We start from the raw sequence: 19391 nt of genomic DNA, 5'->3' as shown, positions 1-19391 counted from the left end.
AACAGGTTTCCTTGTTTAAAGTTTTGGTGTGTGGAGGAGGCAAATGTCAGCTCCCATTAGAGAAAATGTACACCGCTGTTCCTTTGAGGAATAAAATGCCAATTTAGTTTCAAAAGAACTGCCAAAAACATCTAACATACTCTATCTTTGAGCAGCATGGCTTACATTAACAAAGGCCAACAGGGAAGGACCGACTTAAAAGGGTCTGATAGATCTACAGTATGTTCAAACCACACGGGGACTTTCTAATTAGACCAGACTCGGTTCACTTAGTTCTCCCTTGTTTTTCACTTAAATCGTCTAATTCTTCTTGTGTTTATATTATACACAGCGTTCAGAAAGTTCTGACTTGTAACACACACCAAGGCTGTGGAGGTGGCCACATATGTACAGTTTGATTGTGATCTCTGAAATATATTAAGTCTGTGTCTGCCAACACATGCACATAAACACACAGAGCTATTTCCAGCTGAGAGAGAAGTGTGGAGCTTGAGTCCTTTGATAACAACACCGCTTATTTTAATCAGCAGATAACTGCTCCCTGTTATTTTTCATTTTGCTGAAGTTTTTTTTTTATCCCTAAGATTCTTCTTTTAATTTCCAAGCCTTTTTTTCCACTTTCCATTTCCTTCTTCTGCATGAGTACTCATTTCTAATAAAAAGCTGTGAATGTGTAATTCAAAAAGAAAGGAGAGCACATAAAACTACAGGCATGAACATAATGACTTTCCCTTCTGTACAAAGGCAAGTTAATTCTGTACAAGATTGTCAGTTTGTTAATAAAAAACTGTTTTTTAGTTTTTCTTGTTCTGTAATTTTAGAAAAAAACAATATAAAAAACCACTTACATTGTGTACACAAATACACACCTGTGACTAGAGTCTGTGGAGGCTGGAATGCGGCACAGAGAACATCACCGCGATGCTGAACGCCTCCCTTCCACTCGGAGGGCTCAACAAAAGACTGCGAGAAGGAATGCAGACGGAAAACTGTTAACATCCTACGGAGACAAACACAGACAGAAGGAGGTGGTGAGAAGTGAGAAAGATCTGTGAGAGCACACCACATGTATCAGTTTAATAGGATTTCTGTATATATTGATAGACACTCTTGTCCATTACATAGACCGTATATAAAAGATGGACGTAGCCATGTAGCAGTTTAGATCAGAAACTTATTAGGAAAATGTTCACAGAGGTGATAAATTAAGGGTGAGGTATGGTCATTATCTATTGACTTCAATACAACTGGACTGCTTCTTGCAACCAAAGAGTCCTCCCTGCTGGGCATTAGAAAGAATGCAGGTTTAAGGCAATAAAACATTGGTATCACTTTGCGCTGGGCAAAAAAAAAAAAAAAAAAAACTTTCCCAGATATGTATTAGTGATTGGGATTGAGACTCCATCAATACAAAAAGAGACTCATTCGATATAATGTGTAATTGTATAACTAAAATGTATTACATGTAAACCACCTTAAAAGCACATTGTCATGGCTGACTGTGTGATGGCAGGTTTTTGTGAGTGTTTGTCTCTTTCTCCCACTTTCCAGGTTGCTGTTCCCCTAAAGCCTTTATCTGAGTGACTGGGTGCACCTGTGGCCACTTCTTAATCCACCTGAAGCTTTAAAGCCAGGACGCCCTTCACATGGTCCCCATGGGGTCCCCCAGCTAGTGAGCTGCACCTGGCCTCTGTGCATTTTTGAAACAGGCAGACCTCATTTTCTGAACAGAAGCTTGCTTTGAGTCGTCTTATTTTCCAATGAATGTAGAGAAATACCTTGTTTTTGTTTCTCAGTTCATCTCCTCAGCTTAAATGCCTTTTGTGGCTCTATGCATCTCTTAGATTCGTGGGGACATAAAACATAACAATCACAAAGTCTGGTTGCATGAGCAAGCACCCAGCGTGCTCCATCCCTGGCTAATGAACAGCTTATATCTCTTGGTAGTGAAAGGTGCTGCTCTCCACTTCTCTCCATTCTCCCTGCTGGCTTCCCTGCAGGTATCCCAAGGCGAGCTAGTCCATGGCTGCCTAGGTCTCCTGTCTCACTCCTGTCTGTGTCCGTAGTCTAAAAACATTCATGATCATGTGTCCTCCACCACCTCAATCTAAGCAACACAGTCTCAACAACCTCTTCCGGGGCCTGACGGATTTGACATTGGGGTCAGTGCAGGGGTCTTCCTGGTCAGTTCTTAGGCACCTTACCCTCCGGTGTGGCAGTTTCACCTTGGTCGCCCTCTGGGTTTTACTTGCTGTCTGTTTTTTAACATGCATCACGGTGAGATCAGATCCTTAAAAATGATAAACAACTATTGATAGAAACAAAAAGGCATTATTGTAATAAATGTTTCAGCTATGACTGCCAAGCTGTAGCTTCACTCTTCACACCCTGAGGCCATGTTCATCTTTTATGTACAGTCTGTGGCCAATCATCACTGACTTATCTCTTCCAGACAGTTCAAAGTCAATTTGCTTTGTTGGGTATGACTAATATGTGTTAATATTAACATTAATATCAGTAACAGTAATGAGCAACAGTAGGAGTTGTGGCAGTAATATAGTACTGGTGCTAGTAAGGTTAGCAACAGCAGTAATGGTAGCAGTAGCAGCAATATTCAAGTTGTACTAGTAAGTAAATTAGTAGCTGCAGCAGCTGAATTGGTAATAATAGTCATAACATTGGCAATAGTAGTATGAGCGGCTGTAATAGTAATAGCAGCAGCGTTACTATAGCAGTGACTCTAGCAGACGTAGTGGTAGTACTATGTGTATATATCACCATTTCAACTTAAATCTGGACCAGTGGCTTTCAGATTTCCAACCAAAGAAAGAAGCTGCATGTTCTAAATGGGACAAATTGTTAGCAATAGAGTTTCAATTGGACTTAATAATAAACAATTAATTATTTATTGCAGACATAGTGTTTTCCCTGCAACAGATTCAGGCTCTGCTTTACACCTGCGATGCATCAAAACAGTGTTTGTAATGAACATGGAGGCTGTTCCTTCAAGTGCTACAGGGGATATCATGAATATGCAACACTTTAATATTCATCGTCTCACAAGGGCTTTTAGCACACCTGCAATGAGTTATACTTCTTTAATCTTTTGTTCTATGTCACCACAGCACTCTTTTCCTTTTATTGTTGTGCGAAGGAAAATAATGATGCACTATGGCTTCAAACTGAGAAGTATGTCTATCAGCGGGATGTGGATATTTTCGACCTGCATGAGATCGTTTGAGCAGCAGAAGGCAATGGGACTTTGAATTAGATGCCATGCGACACCGCACTATATGGATTAAACTTGTGGTCTAGGTTGATGTGAAGAAACAGGAAATTATATGAGTGATGAAAGTCATAACGACACTATTTTCTTTTACTGCTGCTGATCTGTCGTCTGTGTTCTCTTTACCAGTGTGACACCCCAGAGAGCAAGAAAGTGCGTGCGTGCGTGCGTGTGTGTGTGTGTGTGTGTGTGTGTGTGTTGGTGTGCAAGGTGTATGTGGAGATGAGACAGACAGAAAAAGAGGGAGTCGTATAACTTGATGATGGCACACTGCTGAGTTCAGCTCACTGGGTGTGAAATGATGATGATGATGATGACGAAGAGCAGATGTGATGTGGTGTATACAAAGAACACCCACACCCACTCTCACACAAATAGGAGGTAGTGATAGTAAAGCGCATGTGAGCACCCTGGAGCGTTCTGACTTGTTAGGGTCCAGATGTCTGGTTGGCTCCGAGTTGTTGGCAGGCAGACAGAGCAGGAGAGCACAGATACAAACAGACACACAAACATGTTTGTACCTCTATCTCTGCGAGGACACTCACGGATATAATGCATCCTCTCAGACCTCACCCTAAACTGAACCCAGTTTAATCCTAAAGCCAAAATTTAACTTAATGATGTTGTGTTTAAAACATGAACACTAGTGACAGTTAAATAGACACAAATATCGTACCTATCCCACCCCATCACCAGTATGCTCCTCTTCAGCAACAACACCTGTGAGATGTCCACGGCCCGGCCCAACCCGGCGTTCATTCTGTGGAGGCAGCGGCCGTTGAAGTCCCAGACCTGAAAGAAAGCCAAAATGACACTTCGACGTGTTGTGATGGAGCGTGTTGTGATTTTCTCTGTTAGTATTTAGGTTTTCATGGAATTTGAACACTAACAGAGAAAATTATTCAGCATGTCATGTTAATGTTTCTCCGGAAATTTATCAAAGTCAATGTCAAATTGATTTAGAAAGCGCATATAAAAACAAGAGTTGAACAAAGACAAATGTGAATAGAGGATAATAACATAAGAATAAAAGGAAGTAAAATAACAAGAATCAAAAGTTACAGACTAAGATATGGAGTCAGGGTGCCGAGGTTGAACTGAATTGAATACCAAAAAGAATAGTTGGATCTTCAGCAGCGATTTAAAAGTTTTTGAAGTCTTACATGAATAGGTGAACTATTTCAGATATTAAGACCAGCTACTGCGAAGGCGTCATCGCATCCTTTTTTGTGCCTGGATCTCGGAAACATCCAAGTGCATCAGGATGACTGATCTTTGCCCTAACTGGAGTATAATGACATAGTTCTGCTAAATAAAGGGGTGCCAATCTATTTAAAGCTTAAAAAAAACAAAACATAAGATTATGTCGATGAGATGATGGTTTTGTGCAAACATCCAAGTAATTTCAATATACAAGTAATGACAAAGACATGAACTTTTGAAAAGTTTTTGGGACAGCGATAGGCCTGTAACTTTCTTTAAAGTCTTCTTGAAAAAAGGTAGTCTTGATCACTGTGCTGATCTGTCAAATTTGAAGAAACCGCTGAAGATTATTTTAGAGTTTTTCCCACATCAAATCGATCGGGTCATCCAGAAGGTCTGATCAATCAGACATACCAGTGTTAGCCTTGTTTCAGTAAGATTGGGAAAGTTTAGATCTATTCACATTTTAATATTTGCTAAAGGATAAAACAACGGCTACATTGCGTTTTAGTTTTTAGTTTTCATGGGCGGATAGATTTGAACAAAACAACAAAAAAAAAATCTCTGCAAAAAACAACTCTTGTGTTTTTTATAAATGGATTTCAAGGTAAATGTAATGAAATGAGGATGGGGCCCAAAATGGATACTTGAGGGACGCCACAAGTCAGCAGAACTGCAGTCAAAGAAGAATTGGGCAAGTGAACTGAGAAGCTTCCATCTGTCAGATAAATCATATAGGCAGAGTTACTTTGATACCTACACACTGTTCAGTAAGGATCCTATTATCCACAGTGTCAAAGGCAAAAGTATTTGTTGCTAAAAATACGCTTTATTGCCTTTTGTCAGCCTTCATAAAGTTACAGAATAATTTAATGAATTTTCATGAAAATGATACAACTATTTTTTAGTTTGATTTACATTTGACAGAAGTGATTAAAGGAGCAATGGCATAGTAGTAAATACGGAACGGGCTTTGGTCCTGGTTTGAGCGGTTAAGCTATTATCCTAGAATACATGAATCCCCCACTGACATCCAGGTAATATTACCTATCATCGGTCCAATTTCACATGACGACGTAGTCTGTGTTTGTGGCATTTAACAAAGAAACACTGATTGACTCAGTGGGGACGCTGTAATTAAAAGGTCAAATTTGACATTGTGAATGGCCCTAACTGCTACACACCGGGTTCAGTGTTGATGAAAATTAGAGACCTGATGCATCTCGTCACTAATTGGCCCAAAGGGTGTCTGCTTCTTCTGCTTAGGGTGACGTGAGCAGTCGTTTCAAATGGCACTGTGAGTTTATCCGATGCCGCTGGCACATGCACAGGATGCACATGGCTGCATTCTCACAAGGACTCATGGGGTCCGAGAGCTGATGTGGTTGATTACATTAATTACAAAATGTGTAATTATTTTATTTATCAGTTGAGAACAACTGTAGTAAGCTTGGAGTCATTAAGTAGGGCTTTAAACTGTGGCAAAATAGTCACTGAACATCAGGTTTGAAATAGTTTCCAAATTTCAGACAAAATGAATGGAAGACATGTTTGCAGCGCACAAACACAGAAATGAAGAGTACAGGAACAGCTAGTAAAAAGAGTTTGCCAATACACAAAAATTGGTGAAAGAATAAGCCAAGGACACACTATCTCAATGATGCAGAGCCATATTTTTTATCATAATTGTCTCATAGCACATATATACAATTTGTTTTTAATGGCATGGTGTGCAACAAAATAGAAATATTGCTGTATATATTTGATGGGTTTTCTCTGATATGTCAGAGCTGCAATGATTAATTGATTTGCTCTCAACAATTAAATGAATCATTAACAATGCTGGTAATTAACTGTCTTGAGTAATGAAGACTTTTTATTGTGCCTTATCTCCTCTGCGACAGTGAACTGAAAATGTCTGGTTTGTGGACAAAAGAAGACATCATCATGCTCTTTGGAAAATATCATTTTCTGACATTTTATAGACCAAACAACAAAAATAATCAATAGTTGCAGTGCCATGGTATGTGTCATGATATTGTAAAGTTTTTGAAATTTTTAGACGAGTAAATGAAATACCTGAAAATGAATCATTTAAGCCATCCTGCTGACTGCCACAAACACTGCAAACATAACCCTTTTAACAGACACCGATTTGTATCGCATAGTAACATCATTTGACAAAATCTATGCCAGAAGGTGACTGCAAATTGTCTTACAGCATATATGTCACAGCCCACCTGTAACATAAGGCAAGATGCATACAAAAACACCGTTGAAATGAACACTGGTGAACTGGTGAGGATTTTTGGACACCTGAGAGCAACAACTCTTGAAAATTAAAGATGCTTTTGTACATTTGTGTCAGATGTCAAGTAGTTCAAGCCTCTGCACATTTTGCCACAGAAAGTGGTATTGCTTTGGCTGCATATCTGCTTCACTTGGTCAATTTCATAAATGTAGTTGCAAAGAAATGCTTCCTAAAAGTCATAGCTATTTCTTGTGCTTTTGCATTTAAGTTAGTAAGATGCATAGCTAAACAAACGTGTGTGCGTGTGTGTGTGTTTGTACCCATCCACTTACTTTGACCTCTCCGTCAGCGCCCGCCGTAAACAGTCGGGTCTGTGTGCCATCCAGAGCTATGGTGGAGATCTCCGCGTTGCCATGACAGCGGTGGAACTGTTTGACCCTTTGGCCCGTGTCGGCCTGCCAGCAGATCACAGACGAGGCAGAGTCGCTGCTGATCACCTGCATAGAGAGACACTGTGTGTGAGGGAGGATATCAGTCATCAAGAGTTTGATCTCTATCCATGCAGTGAGAAAGTCAGATTGTATGAATGTGTTCTTTAATGACTCCCACATAACCAAACCACTCACCACGCTTCATGTCATTCTCCCCTGTATTCTAGTGCTAAGCCTTCTCTGAGGAAAATTTGCAACTGATGCTGCTGTTAAGTGGGAACAAAAGTGAAAAAATTGCAGAGCGGATGCGCTTTTTAAAATGAGAGATGTTCATAATGGGTGCATTAGCTATTCTTCACTTGTGTGGGAAACTGTGTATGTCATCCAGAGAGCTACTAAATCCACGCTTGTTTTACTAACTCCCTCCTCTAAGGTCAAGTAGGAATTTAAAACTCAACAGCTGCACAAATCATCAGAAACTGGAAAAAGATAAAGAATAGCAATGAGTGCCATTTCAAAAGCATACCTGTCTGAACAGACTGTTATAGAGCACACAGGTAACCGGGTGTTCGTGGCTGCTGATCTTCTTCTCCTCCTTCACCGTCTCCAGCAGGACAAGCAGGCTGTTGAAGGAAAGCAGGAGGTGTTGACGCTCCTCGTGGAGATAAAGGAGAGTGTGTGTGTCCTCCTGCGTCGTTGGGAAGACACCAGCCAGACGGTGAATGCATAGTTGGCTGGAAACGTCCCACAGACAGAGCACCTGGACGGATGATAAAGGAAAGGGCTCTTACGTGTAGGTTTGTCAGTGCATAATTAGCCATATGCACTGAAAAAAAACAAAATACGAACTCTGCTAAAATCCAATTAGTGCCACAATAATTTGGTATTACCAAACAGATACATCATTACCGAGAAGAATTGCTTCTCGTGCTGTCTCTGTGCTGCATGTTAGAAGTACTGAGGCAGCGTTGACAAGAACTCCGCCATATTGCTTTATGGGACAAAACAAGATGACTGCCGCTGCTCCAGGAACTCTTCCAGAGGAGGCTGAGGTAAAGCCTTCAGAGTTTGTTGCGGTGGCAGATGGTGTTTGAGCAAAAGGCAGATGGAACATAAATCACTTCTAAAATATTCATTTTCTTCAGAAAAGCCAAAGAGAAGGCAAACATGCACAGCACTACAACAGAGAGAGGAAAAGCAGCACAAGCACCAACATCCTCTTTGCATCAGAAAGAAGAGTTAAAAAGGAAATCTTTATTTTGAGAAACAGCAGCTCACAATGACAGCAGAGTGAAGCAAGCGACAAATCATCCACACCTCCTTCCTTTATGGTAATTCTAGCAAGGAATCACAATTAATAGTACAACTATGGAGCTCTTTATCTGCACATTATCTGTTGTGGCAGACTGCTGCGTGCTCCTACCTTATCTTTGGAGTAGCTGAGCAGTCGGTGCTTTGCCTGCATGAAGTGAACGGCGGTGACGGGGCTCGTGTGCCCACTGAGCACACACACTGGCTCCGAGGTCACATAAGGGTTCCACAGCAAGACCTGATGATCCACACCTGCTGTGGCTACAACCAATCAGAGTGTCTCAAATTAGCGGAGGCACTAAGTGCAATTAAACCCCGGAAGCCACACTGTTTTAGCCCCCTATCAAGTCAATGTTCAATGAGGCGTTTGACAGTTTTGATTAAGTATTGTTGGTACATTTAGCTTGATTGATTGAGAACTGTGAACCCATTCACGCTTTTAGAATTCTTTTTAACCCTGTACACGTTTTTCTTTTTGTTAGGATTGACGGCTTAACCCTCTGCACCCCAGCAGGTTTGAAAGGCATGTTTTCTTTTGAAGAAACACCAAAATTACACCATTTATTAGGGATAGGAACTTGAAAATTGGACATTTTTGTCAGATTTTTAACTTTTCCTTGGGTTAATCTCTGATATGCTCTTTCTTGAGAAAACTTAACCAAATACAGGCTTAAAATCATGATATTTCAGCAAAATCTACATGTCTCATTTAAAAATTTCCACAGAATAAAACTGTTCGCACTAATCACATTCTTTAAAAAACAAAACATTCTGTGCTACTCAGTATATACAGTATATGAAGCCATTAATGACTCAGCTGCAAACAGTATTCATGTGATAAAAACTATGGGACTTTTCAACTGAGCTGAGCTGAGTTGCAGGCTGTGTTTACACAGATAGAAGCAAAGTAGGGAAACAAACTAAAAGTGTGAGTCATAAAATGTCTGTAGTATGAACAGTCACCATTTTTTCCTGGATTGGTGATTCCAGACTTTCGTAAAAGAAGTTCATTAAGAAATTCAACTATATATTTTTTTCTTTTTTGTGAGTTATGGCATAATAACTGTGCAAGAAATACTGCAAGAAAAGACATTTTTGAGTTGTATCTACTCGTAGCCATGGTTGTTCTGTTTCCATAGAGGTGCAGGACTCTATATTACAACAATGAAGAAAGAGCCCGCAGTGAGTTGAAATGTGTGATAAAGAGGTAAAGATAAGTTGAGAGGATTAATAGATAATGCCATATATAGTTGAGCTTGCAGTTTAGGGTTGTATACATAAAACTCTGTCTGGAAATAACAAGATGTAGTTGAACAAATATTATTCAATCTTACCTTGTATGTATTGAAAACATGCTGTAGCCTAGGAATACAAATTTACCCCACCTATCAGACTGAGTCCACAGTGGTGGTCCATGTCCCAGACGCCCCTCTCTGTAAAGAAAGAAGTGACTCGTATACTCCGGCTTTCCTTTTCCCTCCATCCAATCACCATGCTGCTCTGTGGTGCTGTGCAGCACGACACAAAGGCCTCCAGTGAGCCCAGGTAACGCACTGCAGGGAGCATGAAACAGTCACATGGTGAAAGTAAATTAGGTGTGAAATCCATAATTATTTTTACTACATCCAGAAGAGTCAGGAACACTAAGAGAGAACAAGCCTGCTCATGAGGTCAATTTGAAACTGGATGAGAAAAATGCAAAAATACACACAATTAAATGAACAATTAAAGGTTTTGTGTGCAAAACTCAGGACCACTGGATACTACAGTACCAGCATCTCAGACCAAAACTAACTGGCATGTCGACCACATCTCCCCAAATCCTTCACTTTCATTCATAACCAGTGTATAAAATATAAAACTATCCAGTTACAACCACTAGTCCTGTAAAATATACTGAATGGCTTTAGCTAGTTGTTATCAAGTCACATTATCTTTATTTCCCTCATCTCTCCTCTTCCCTACCGTTTGTTCCACATCATATGTGTCCGTTTCAGTTGGTCAGATGGACCAATTGTGGACCTGTGCGTGGAAACAGACACATATGGAGCAGAGTAGAATAAAAACAAGTGTAGTGGTAGCAGCTGAAGAGTCTCAAAACAGCAGTGAAGTCTCCCACAATGAACCAAAATGAAAAAGGTGCACATAAATGAAATAAATCACATAAAACACTTCGTCACTCTAGGTTTGTTTATAAGCAGAGGGTGGGCCAACAGTTTCAAGGAGAGGGATATACATGCACGAACATGAACTAACGTGCACATGAAGAAGGAAACACAACAGAAAGGCTCAGATGACAACGCATACATACAGTATAGTGTGACTTCTTCCCTCCACTACATCTTAACATAGCAGATAGTTGTTTGCTGCTATATTAATGCGATATTTATGTCCATATCTTGCATTTTGCACCTTTAATGGAAAATTTAATGAACTTTTTTCGTTGTAAATCTCTGCTTTGCTCATGAGACAGCAACACAGATGGATGAATCAAACTGCAGAACTTCACAAACTAATACAGTGTTTATATTTCACAATGAACTACAACTGACTTGTGATTATCTGTTTTGTGTGGTTCTGTGGTTTGAGGCAATCCAGGAAAACCTTTATGTCTTGGGGAAATTGTCTTGATAGAATGGAGAGCAAACTCAATTTGAGAGAAGGAATAAGAAAACAATCATAAGTGAGGGCCATTGGCTTCCAAACAGTCCCTCTGTGTCCTGCAACAATGCAGCACAAACCACTAGTAGAGCAGCTAAATTAGTTTTAACCTCAACAAATTTAATGTAAAACAACATTGCAACATTTTTGATGATGACACACGGCTAATTTTATTTCATTTCTTCAAATTACATATTTCTCCAGCTGATGCCAAAATGCTTTCACTAAAACAACTCAAAAGGATATCCACTTTCTGAAATGGCTGTGGGAAATGTGCAGTGACCGCAGCTCTGCTATACAAAAACCAGACCAATTCACGGATGCTCAGCGCAGCATAGAATTAGGTTTGATTTGCTCACTGGTAATACAGAAAATGTAATGGATCTTGCATCACCATCTATCTCAATTAACACTTTGATTGAGAAAAGCTAAATTGGATGCCACATGTCTCTATTACAAGCTGTTTAGCTTTCAAAGAGGGCGCAAATAAGGGCCGCTTGTGAGATGGCATGTGACAGTCTTAGGTCAAAGATCAGACGCATTGCTTGGACAAATAATTACATCTGATTACACTTCATACATCGCCTCTTTTCTCCATTCCATGAATTAAAAGACCAGTGGATTTTCAAAGAGTGTAGCTTGACTCATGATTGATTAATGTGGCCTTCTTCCGTTCATTGACACATACATATCATGCGGCAAATGAAACTATTTGGGATGCAGATATATAATATCTGCCTCCTTTAGCTTGTGTAAATATCACATCTATAGAAAGAGCAGGAGTCACCGTATATCTACATCAAACAAACCTCTTCTGTTTAATGAATCGAAGCAGATTTAATGTCACCTACACACCAACGCTCACCCTTGGTGCTCTTTTTCATTTCTTTAGTCTCGGCATTATGAGGACACGGTGACGCCATTCGCTCTCACAAAAACACACACTTCCGACACCTCTCCTTGCTTGTCCTTACGGGTCTGTGTCCATCCCAATTTCCTCCTAATTGCCTCTCAATTTCCCCTCTGTGTTCCACCAAACTCTCCCCTCTCCCCCCTCCTCCTTCCTCTCTCCTCTTTCCTCCCTCCTCCTCTCTCTGGTGGCCCGTGAGCCCGAAGGTTTGGAGGTCTGGATAACCAGCCATGTCTAATGGTACACAGCCCACTCACACTGCAGGGTGGGAAACTTCAAAAGAACAGCACCAGCACCCCAGAGGTATGCAAACACACATATACACTCACACATACTCCCTCCTTTCCTTCTTCACACTCTGAAAACACCACACACACATACATAACACGCCTTAACATAAACTCTCTCATGACGTGCATGTGCACACACGCGCGGGGAGGTTTCATGTGCTTTAAATTTTTTGCAACTGTCTCCTCTGTTTCCCCGCTTTTTTTGTTATCCCTTTGTTTTCCCATTTGTTGTGCTTATTTATATGTACTTTATTCTTGTTTTTCCCTTTTATCAGGATCCTCTTTTTCAGCCAAGTTGGTCTTAGAGCACTGCCTCTGCTGAATCATTATCAAGCAGCCCAATAACTCTTCAGAGAGACTCTATCCGAATGATGCAATTGAGATAAAACTAAGCGGCCTCTTTGTTACCCCCGCTGAGCTCAAGTAGGGAATCTCAGCGGGCCAGACCTCGAGTCTGTGACTTCATGGCAATAGTCAAAAGTCTGGCTATGAAGTGGGTGACTCAGGAGTGTCACCGTGTGTGTGTGCATCAGTGGCCAAGACACACCCAAAGCATTTGCCTGGTGTTGCATAAGCTGTTATTGTAGTGATACTGAAGAAGTGCGCAAGCAAGCCGGTGGCTCTCATCCAGGGTGTCAAGGTGAAACTGTGCGTAGTTGGCCCTGACGCCCAGAGTGTGCGCTTTCTCTCCGTCATCTGAGCCGCCAATTTTGTATTTCTGCTTTCATTTCTGTTCTGCTAATGAAAGCTATTTTTGACCCGAGGCTCCAGGTGAATGCAGGTACGCACAGGAATGACAAACAGCAGGATTTGGACTCATATTATCCAACATGAAACTCCAGTCATTTTCAAGCAGTCAGAGCAGCTTGATTGCTTAGCTCCTGGTCATCATACTGGAAGACGTGTACTATTGTGAGCTCCTTCTGCTGCCTCCTTCATTTGCATACAATATGAAATATAGGAGATGCGTAAACAGAGAAGTTTGCGCCGAGACAAGACAATAAAGAATGACAGAAACAAAGAGTGACAAAGCTACAACAGAGGTACTCATTTGCGGCAGAAAATGAAGCCATCATCAAAGGAAGACTGAAAGAGGGTTTTATATTCATGTTTTTGACTCTTTGTGTGGTGCGTTAGTGTCATTTCTACCTTTTCTAACCCAGGCAGGTGCGTGTGCTTGATGTGTCACGGTGTAACAGAAGTGATGTTTGCCTTTGACCAGATCATCCCATAAGATGATGTCTGCTGAGTCAGAGTCCATCCTCAGACTGAGTCTCTCAAACAGAGAGATCTGGGCGGAGGTAAAATATAAAGCACTGACCTAGGAAAATACGCACACACACATATAATATATAGAGTTGTGGACTAGACCAGTGAATACATGCAGATAATGTTAATTTTTTTTTTTAAATAACAGAGTGTTCTGCCTCTCTTCTCTTTTTCTCTCATCCGTTACCCTTCGCTGTCCTCTATCTGTACATTACCTGTCCTCCAGTGTCTCCGATGGTGAGGACAGCGTGGTCAGGCTGAGAGGGAGCCACCCAGTAGTCCAGACACCAGGGAGTAAACTTCAAACCCTGGAGAAGTAAAGAAGTTACAATGCAGTGCAAAATCCAGACTGCAACAGTAGATGCTAATATAATGTTAGAAAATACTGCTCTTTCATTTTTCAGAGAAGGATTATGGCTACAGCTGTTACCTGGAGTTTGTACTGGCAGCTAAAGTCCTGCTTTGTAAGTAATAGTAAGTCATAAAAACACACTTCTTTACTTGTGAAAGACACAGCCATCTGAGGTGAAGGAAAAACAAATATATTAGAAAACAGAGAGGCATGCGAATAAAATGCTTATTTATGTGATATAATAATGATTTAACCATTTCCCATTGTGATAATTAATGCATAACTGAAAAAAAATTATATATGTCACCCATAATTCTGTAGATTAAAGAATCGCTAATTAAAAATAACGATCAATAATTGATGGTCTTATTACTAAAAAATGAATGTTTATTTTCTGAACTTTATGCCACAGCTTCATGGCTGCGATGCAATTAATCAAAGCCACCGATCAATAATTCATTAATTGAGTGAAATAGTTGTTTACCTCTGTGCATTACAATATCTGCCCCAATAACCAAGACTACTCATCAATTATTCATTTTTAAATTAATTTCTATAAAATCTTTTTTTTCATCTTTGCTACAGGAAGCAGAATATGTCTAGATAGCCCACTGCGGCACTAATAATTAATAATTGGGCTGATTAGGAGCTAGTTATTCAACTTTTATAAAATGATCAGTTCACCTTGTGGACATTTTGCAGCAGCACCATGTCAGTGACCCAGAGGTCTTTGGGTGCGACGGTGCAGTTCTGCAGTCGATGTGTGCTCATGAGGGACATGTCCTCTCCGTCCCGCAGCCCCACAGTTCCTCCTCTACTCACAGTCAGGTACTGACCTGAACTCTGCAGGTACAACACCTGGGAGACCAGAGGATATCATAAAACAGCATTTTTTTATTTATTATTTTTTACATGAGACAGATACACAGACTGGGAAAACTAGCAGAAAGACTTGATATTTATGGCCTTCAGAACAGATTTAATACTTGAATGTAGTTTGCAACATTGGAAGACAAAGTTAATTATTATAATTATAATTATTATAATTATTATTAATAATTAGTAAAATTGAGGCTATGGCTTTTAAATAAAACTTAAAATATTTAACATTTCTTGTATCTCCTTTTCTTGTCGGCTGCTCTATAACCATAAACCTACATTAGAATAAGTCCATTAAACACAACTTCTTGAATCTTTTTATTAGGTGAAAGTGAATAGAATGGAGCAGGTTGGAATCTGCACTGAAGACAATAAAACAAAAAAGGATTGATTAATTACAGGAGTTATTGGGTGAAAAATAAGAAAAAGGTTAACGTTTTAAAGAGAAAGAAACAGGATATCTTTAATGAAAGAAAGGTTATTTATACTTCAGGGTCAGCATTTAGATATTCTACCAGTGTAATTACTGCAGACTGTCTTTTTCCCACGGTCAGCTGAAGGCTTTGTATGATCTCTTAGAATGGTGCGTCAAGTATTTAGCGCTAATTATTCTAATTACTTATTGATATATAGCTGGTGAGTCAGTTGTAGAAGGTGTTTCGAGAGGTTTCACCAAATGAAGCACTCTTTTTTTTGGAAATCTGTTACTTGTTACTGTGCATAGTATCGGAAAATCATTTTTAAAAAATGGGTTTCACTTGAAATTGACATACTACAAATTGCAATTCAATTTGAGGTTCCTGTTTGGCTGCCTTTGTGACAAAGAGCCCACTTTCCCCGCTTTTGCCCACTTTTCAAGCTAATCTGTCCTACTTAACCGTCATTGTTAAATGCTATTATTTCATCCCAGTTTAGATAGTAAAGCACTCAGATTCTGTTAATGGGAACAGTCTGCCAATAACCCAGTACCTTATGACCGCTGAAGCAAATCGTTTAACATTAGAGGAATTGTTTTGAGCAGTCATCGTGTTGGATGGGAGAGAAAATGACAAGTGTAGAGACCTGTGGAAATTTACAAGAACTGAATCATTATGAGCAGACAACTAGGTAGGAGTTTGTCTGAAACAGAAATACTTGTTGGGTGCTCATGGTCATTAAGTGTCTACTTACAGTGGTCTGAGGGGGAAAGCTGAGAGATGTCTTTTCCAAGTGGCTCTTACTCACAAATGACCATGTTTGGGGTCTGTTGCTAACGTTTTGGTACCAGACTTTCTGAAGTCCAGAGAAGAATCTTACTTTTGGTGACCTGGAACAGTTTTGGTGGCATTAACAGCAAATTTGGCAGGTGCGGCCATAAAGTTCTGGCTCATTAGTGTATCTATAATACCAAAAAATACCATAAACTGGAAGTGTAATGTGCTTTGTGAGTTATTTATTTACAGTAACAGCAGCATTTATTTACTTTTTTGGCCTTTAAGTGGCAAAAAGAATGAGCTGAAAACTTTAAAAATGACAAAGTGTCACTTTATAAACATAACATGGTCTATACACGTAAGAAATGAGTTGCCTGTTTAGCATTAATTTGGTGCCATGCTTGTTGTTATGTGACAAATCCAGTATTCCCTCTTTGCTTGGTCTTCACCAAGTCCTGAAGGAAATACACTGTTGGTCAAAATGTTGGTTACAACTTGTAAACGTGGGGGATTTGTTGTAAAGCATTGTTTTTGTGAACATAACACACAAGTGTGTATGATAAGATTATCAGTGTATAGACAAAACTCATAATAGATGTTTTTGTTTTCAGTTGAATGGTTATGAGGCACTAGTGGTTATGAGGCACTAGCTGCTGCCTCTTTGGAGCAAGAATGCTGAAAGTTAGTCGTGAAATAGTCAACAGGAGAATGATGAAAGGGGTCTGAATGCCAGAAGACCAATCAGGAAGCCATGTCTGACTGCCAGACACAAGTGGAAGGTCCTCCAGTGGGCCAGACAGTACCGAGCTCTTACTGTAGATCACTGGCAACATTTCCTGTTTGGGATGAGTCGTTTTCTGCCGTACCAAACTGATGGCTATGACAGGGTGAAAGACTCAGTGAGAATTGTGTACAGCCAAGACTCAACAGTGGAGGCAGATCTGTACATATCTTGTTAATCTCTTTTCTTCAGTGATCTTTCTGACCAATGCCACTAATGCTGTGCATCGTGATACACTGAGACATCAGCTGTTGCCATGCACACATTCAGAGAGACCTTTTGGTATCCAGATGTTAATGTCCCTGCACACAGAGCACAAACTGTGCAGGATTTTCTTAACCAGAGGGAAATTGGTGTTTTGCTCCATTCGGCATGCTCGCCTGACACAATCCCACTGAGATTTGCAGGATGCTCTTGGGGGAGCAGTTGCTGCCAGAAACCCAAACCCAGCTAATCTTTGTGAACTTTGCCAGTTTTTACAGTAAGAATGGGCCAATCTCCCCAATGCAATGTTACACACATTAGTGGAGAGTGTGCCTTGCAGATTGGCAGGTATCTTGCAAGCAAGAGGAAGCCAGAGACGTTATTAACTGTTAACGGTGTCCTATGTGAATTTTTGCAGGACATTTAATATGAAATTGTTGTCTTTTAGTATCACTCTGAAGATTTTATTAACATTTCTGATCTAGTCAATATCCCTGTGACAGACTGGCGACCTGTCCAGGGTGTCCCCTGCCTTCGCCCGAGTCAGCTGGGATAGACTCCAGCACCCCTGCGACCCTAGTGAGGATGAAGTGGTGTATAGAGAATGGATGGATGGATGGATCTAGTCAATAAAGTGTTATTTGTTTTATAGGTATAACTTGGAATTGTTGTTCCATATTTCTGATTAAAAAATGGTATTCAAGAAATTGTTGTATTTTATGTAACCTATTTGCAACTGAAGCTAAAACTTTTCACAAAAAAATGTTGTCCAACAGTGGATCTGTGGCTTGTGCTGCCAGACACATTGCTTCAATGTTCACCTGCTCATCACTTGGGATTGAGAAGGTAGCCTGCAAATAGTCTATTGTTTCTTTAATTTGGTGAAAACTGTTGCTGCCTACTGCAGAGACCAACAAACTAAAGTTGTGGGAGATTTCACACTTTACCGACAGAGTAACGGACAGAAGGTAGTTGTCAGACTGACAATAGTCTGTCTCTTTAAAACTGATCTAAGCTAAAAGGGTCAAAACCTTCTAGCAATTTGGAAAACAACTGACACAACATTTTGACATCCTCAGGATTGAAAGATTAAAGTGTTGAGGCTTCACTTTATCCACAGCCGTAGGCACTTTATACCGGCTGCTTCATTTACATATTAATTGATAGATGTTAAAGGAATCCAGAGCCATTTATCTCAAAAGAGGTGTGCCATTTTGATGAGCAAGACCCTTATAGTTTTTAACATTTCCTCGCAATGTTTAATAATGTGGAGTTCCATCCAGTCAGCAGACCTTTGGATTCTTCAGTCATTCAAAGTCAAAATGTTTTTCAGATAACAGACAGCAATGGGTCAAATGTTTAAAACAGAGGCAACATGTTCAGACCCTCATAACAAACCCTTCTTCTTGTAAATCTCGATCTGTGACCTTTTACCTTTTGAACAGGGTCTCGATGTGGACAGGTTAAGGTGTGAGGTGACTTCCAGCAAGGCGCTCGTAGGGGTCTGGTGTTCTTAACTTTATCAGAAAGCTCCAGCAGAAGAAAGGAGCACAGCCCACCCCAGTCGACACGTCCTTCTTCCTTCACGGCATCGATGTCCAGAAGGAGGCCACGGTGCTCCTGAGCGACAACCACACTGTCAAACAGGAGGCCATATTCCTCCTTGGACCCACGGCCAACTGTTGACCAAGCCAGATCAATGAATTCGACTCTGGACAAGGAGCGAGATACACCTGAGGAGTCCTGCATCAAGATCAACAGGATTATGAGGCATTGCACAATGTCAACAGACAGGTCAACATGACCTCTTTAGCCTGGTTCTATATGGCATGAATAAAATAAAAGACATGAACCAATTAACACAACATTAAAACCACTGACAGGTGAACTGAATGACACTGATCATCTTGTTACAACGCTCTGACTGGAAGCCTTGGGTCCTGGCATATGTGTGGATGCTGAGCCATCCATGGCAACAACACTCCCTAACAGCAGGGGCCTCCTCCAGCAAGTCAACAAGACTTACAACACTTCAAAAACAGCTTAGGAACTCCTTGAGGAACACAACCAAGAGCCCAAGGTGATTACCTGGTCTCCAAAATCCCCAAGTTCCTTTATGATTGAGCATCTGTGTCAAAACAAGCCTGATCCACAAGTCCCACCCTGCAACCCATATGACCTAAAGGATACCCAGTACCAGACATTTCATTTTCATTATGACTGTCTACATTCCCCTGGACACAGACACCAAAGCAGCCATGGACACACTCTGCCACTACATAAACAATCTTCAAACCATTTACCCAGAGGGAGTATTCATTGCTGCTGGGGATTTTAACCAGGCAAACATGAAGAAAGTTCTACCCCGCT

At 40.5% G+C, this 19391-nt stretch overlaps 1 protein-coding gene across 4 annotated transcripts in view; it reads right to left on the bottom strand.

Annotated features, from left to right (window-relative positions):
• LOC110966161 (WD repeat-containing protein 49-like) overlaps positions 1-19391 on the bottom strand; it is a 39628-nt gene that overhangs the window by 15739 nt on the left and 4498 nt on the right. For 2 of the 4 annotated variants that reach the window (XM_051957849.1, XM_051957850.1), the window contains exons 3-13: positions 18456-18764; positions 14649-14822; positions 14043-14132; positions 13828-13920; positions 13493-13664; positions 9868-10035; positions 8595-8743; positions 7698-7931; positions 7073-7237; positions 3963-4078; positions 870-1000 (exon numbers count right to left, since the gene is read on the bottom strand). In XM_051957849.1, the coding sequence (XP_051813809.1) occupies positions 870-1000; positions 3963-4078; positions 7073-7237; positions 7698-7931; positions 8595-8743; positions 9868-10035; positions 13493-13664; positions 13828-13920; positions 14043-14132; positions 14649-14822; positions 18456-18764 (1801 nt within the window). The remainder of the gene's footprint in view (positions 1-869; positions 1001-3962; positions 4079-7072; positions 7238-7697; positions 7932-8594; positions 8744-9867; positions 10036-13492; positions 13665-13827; positions 13921-14042; positions 14133-14648; positions 14823-18455; positions 18765-19391) is intronic. The other 2 variants (XR_007945830.1, XM_051957851.1) reach the window with 2 other exon arrangements.

This window comes from Acanthochromis polyacanthus, chromosome 13 (genome assembly GCF_021347895.1).
Source record: "Acanthochromis polyacanthus isolate Apoly-LR-REF ecotype Palm Island chromosome 13, KAUST_Apoly_ChrSc, whole genome shotgun sequence".
Classification (NCBI taxonomy): domain Eukaryota; kingdom Metazoa; phylum Chordata; class Actinopteri; family Pomacentridae; genus Acanthochromis; species Acanthochromis polyacanthus.
This window is presented reverse-complemented; position numbering and strand designations above follow the sequence as displayed.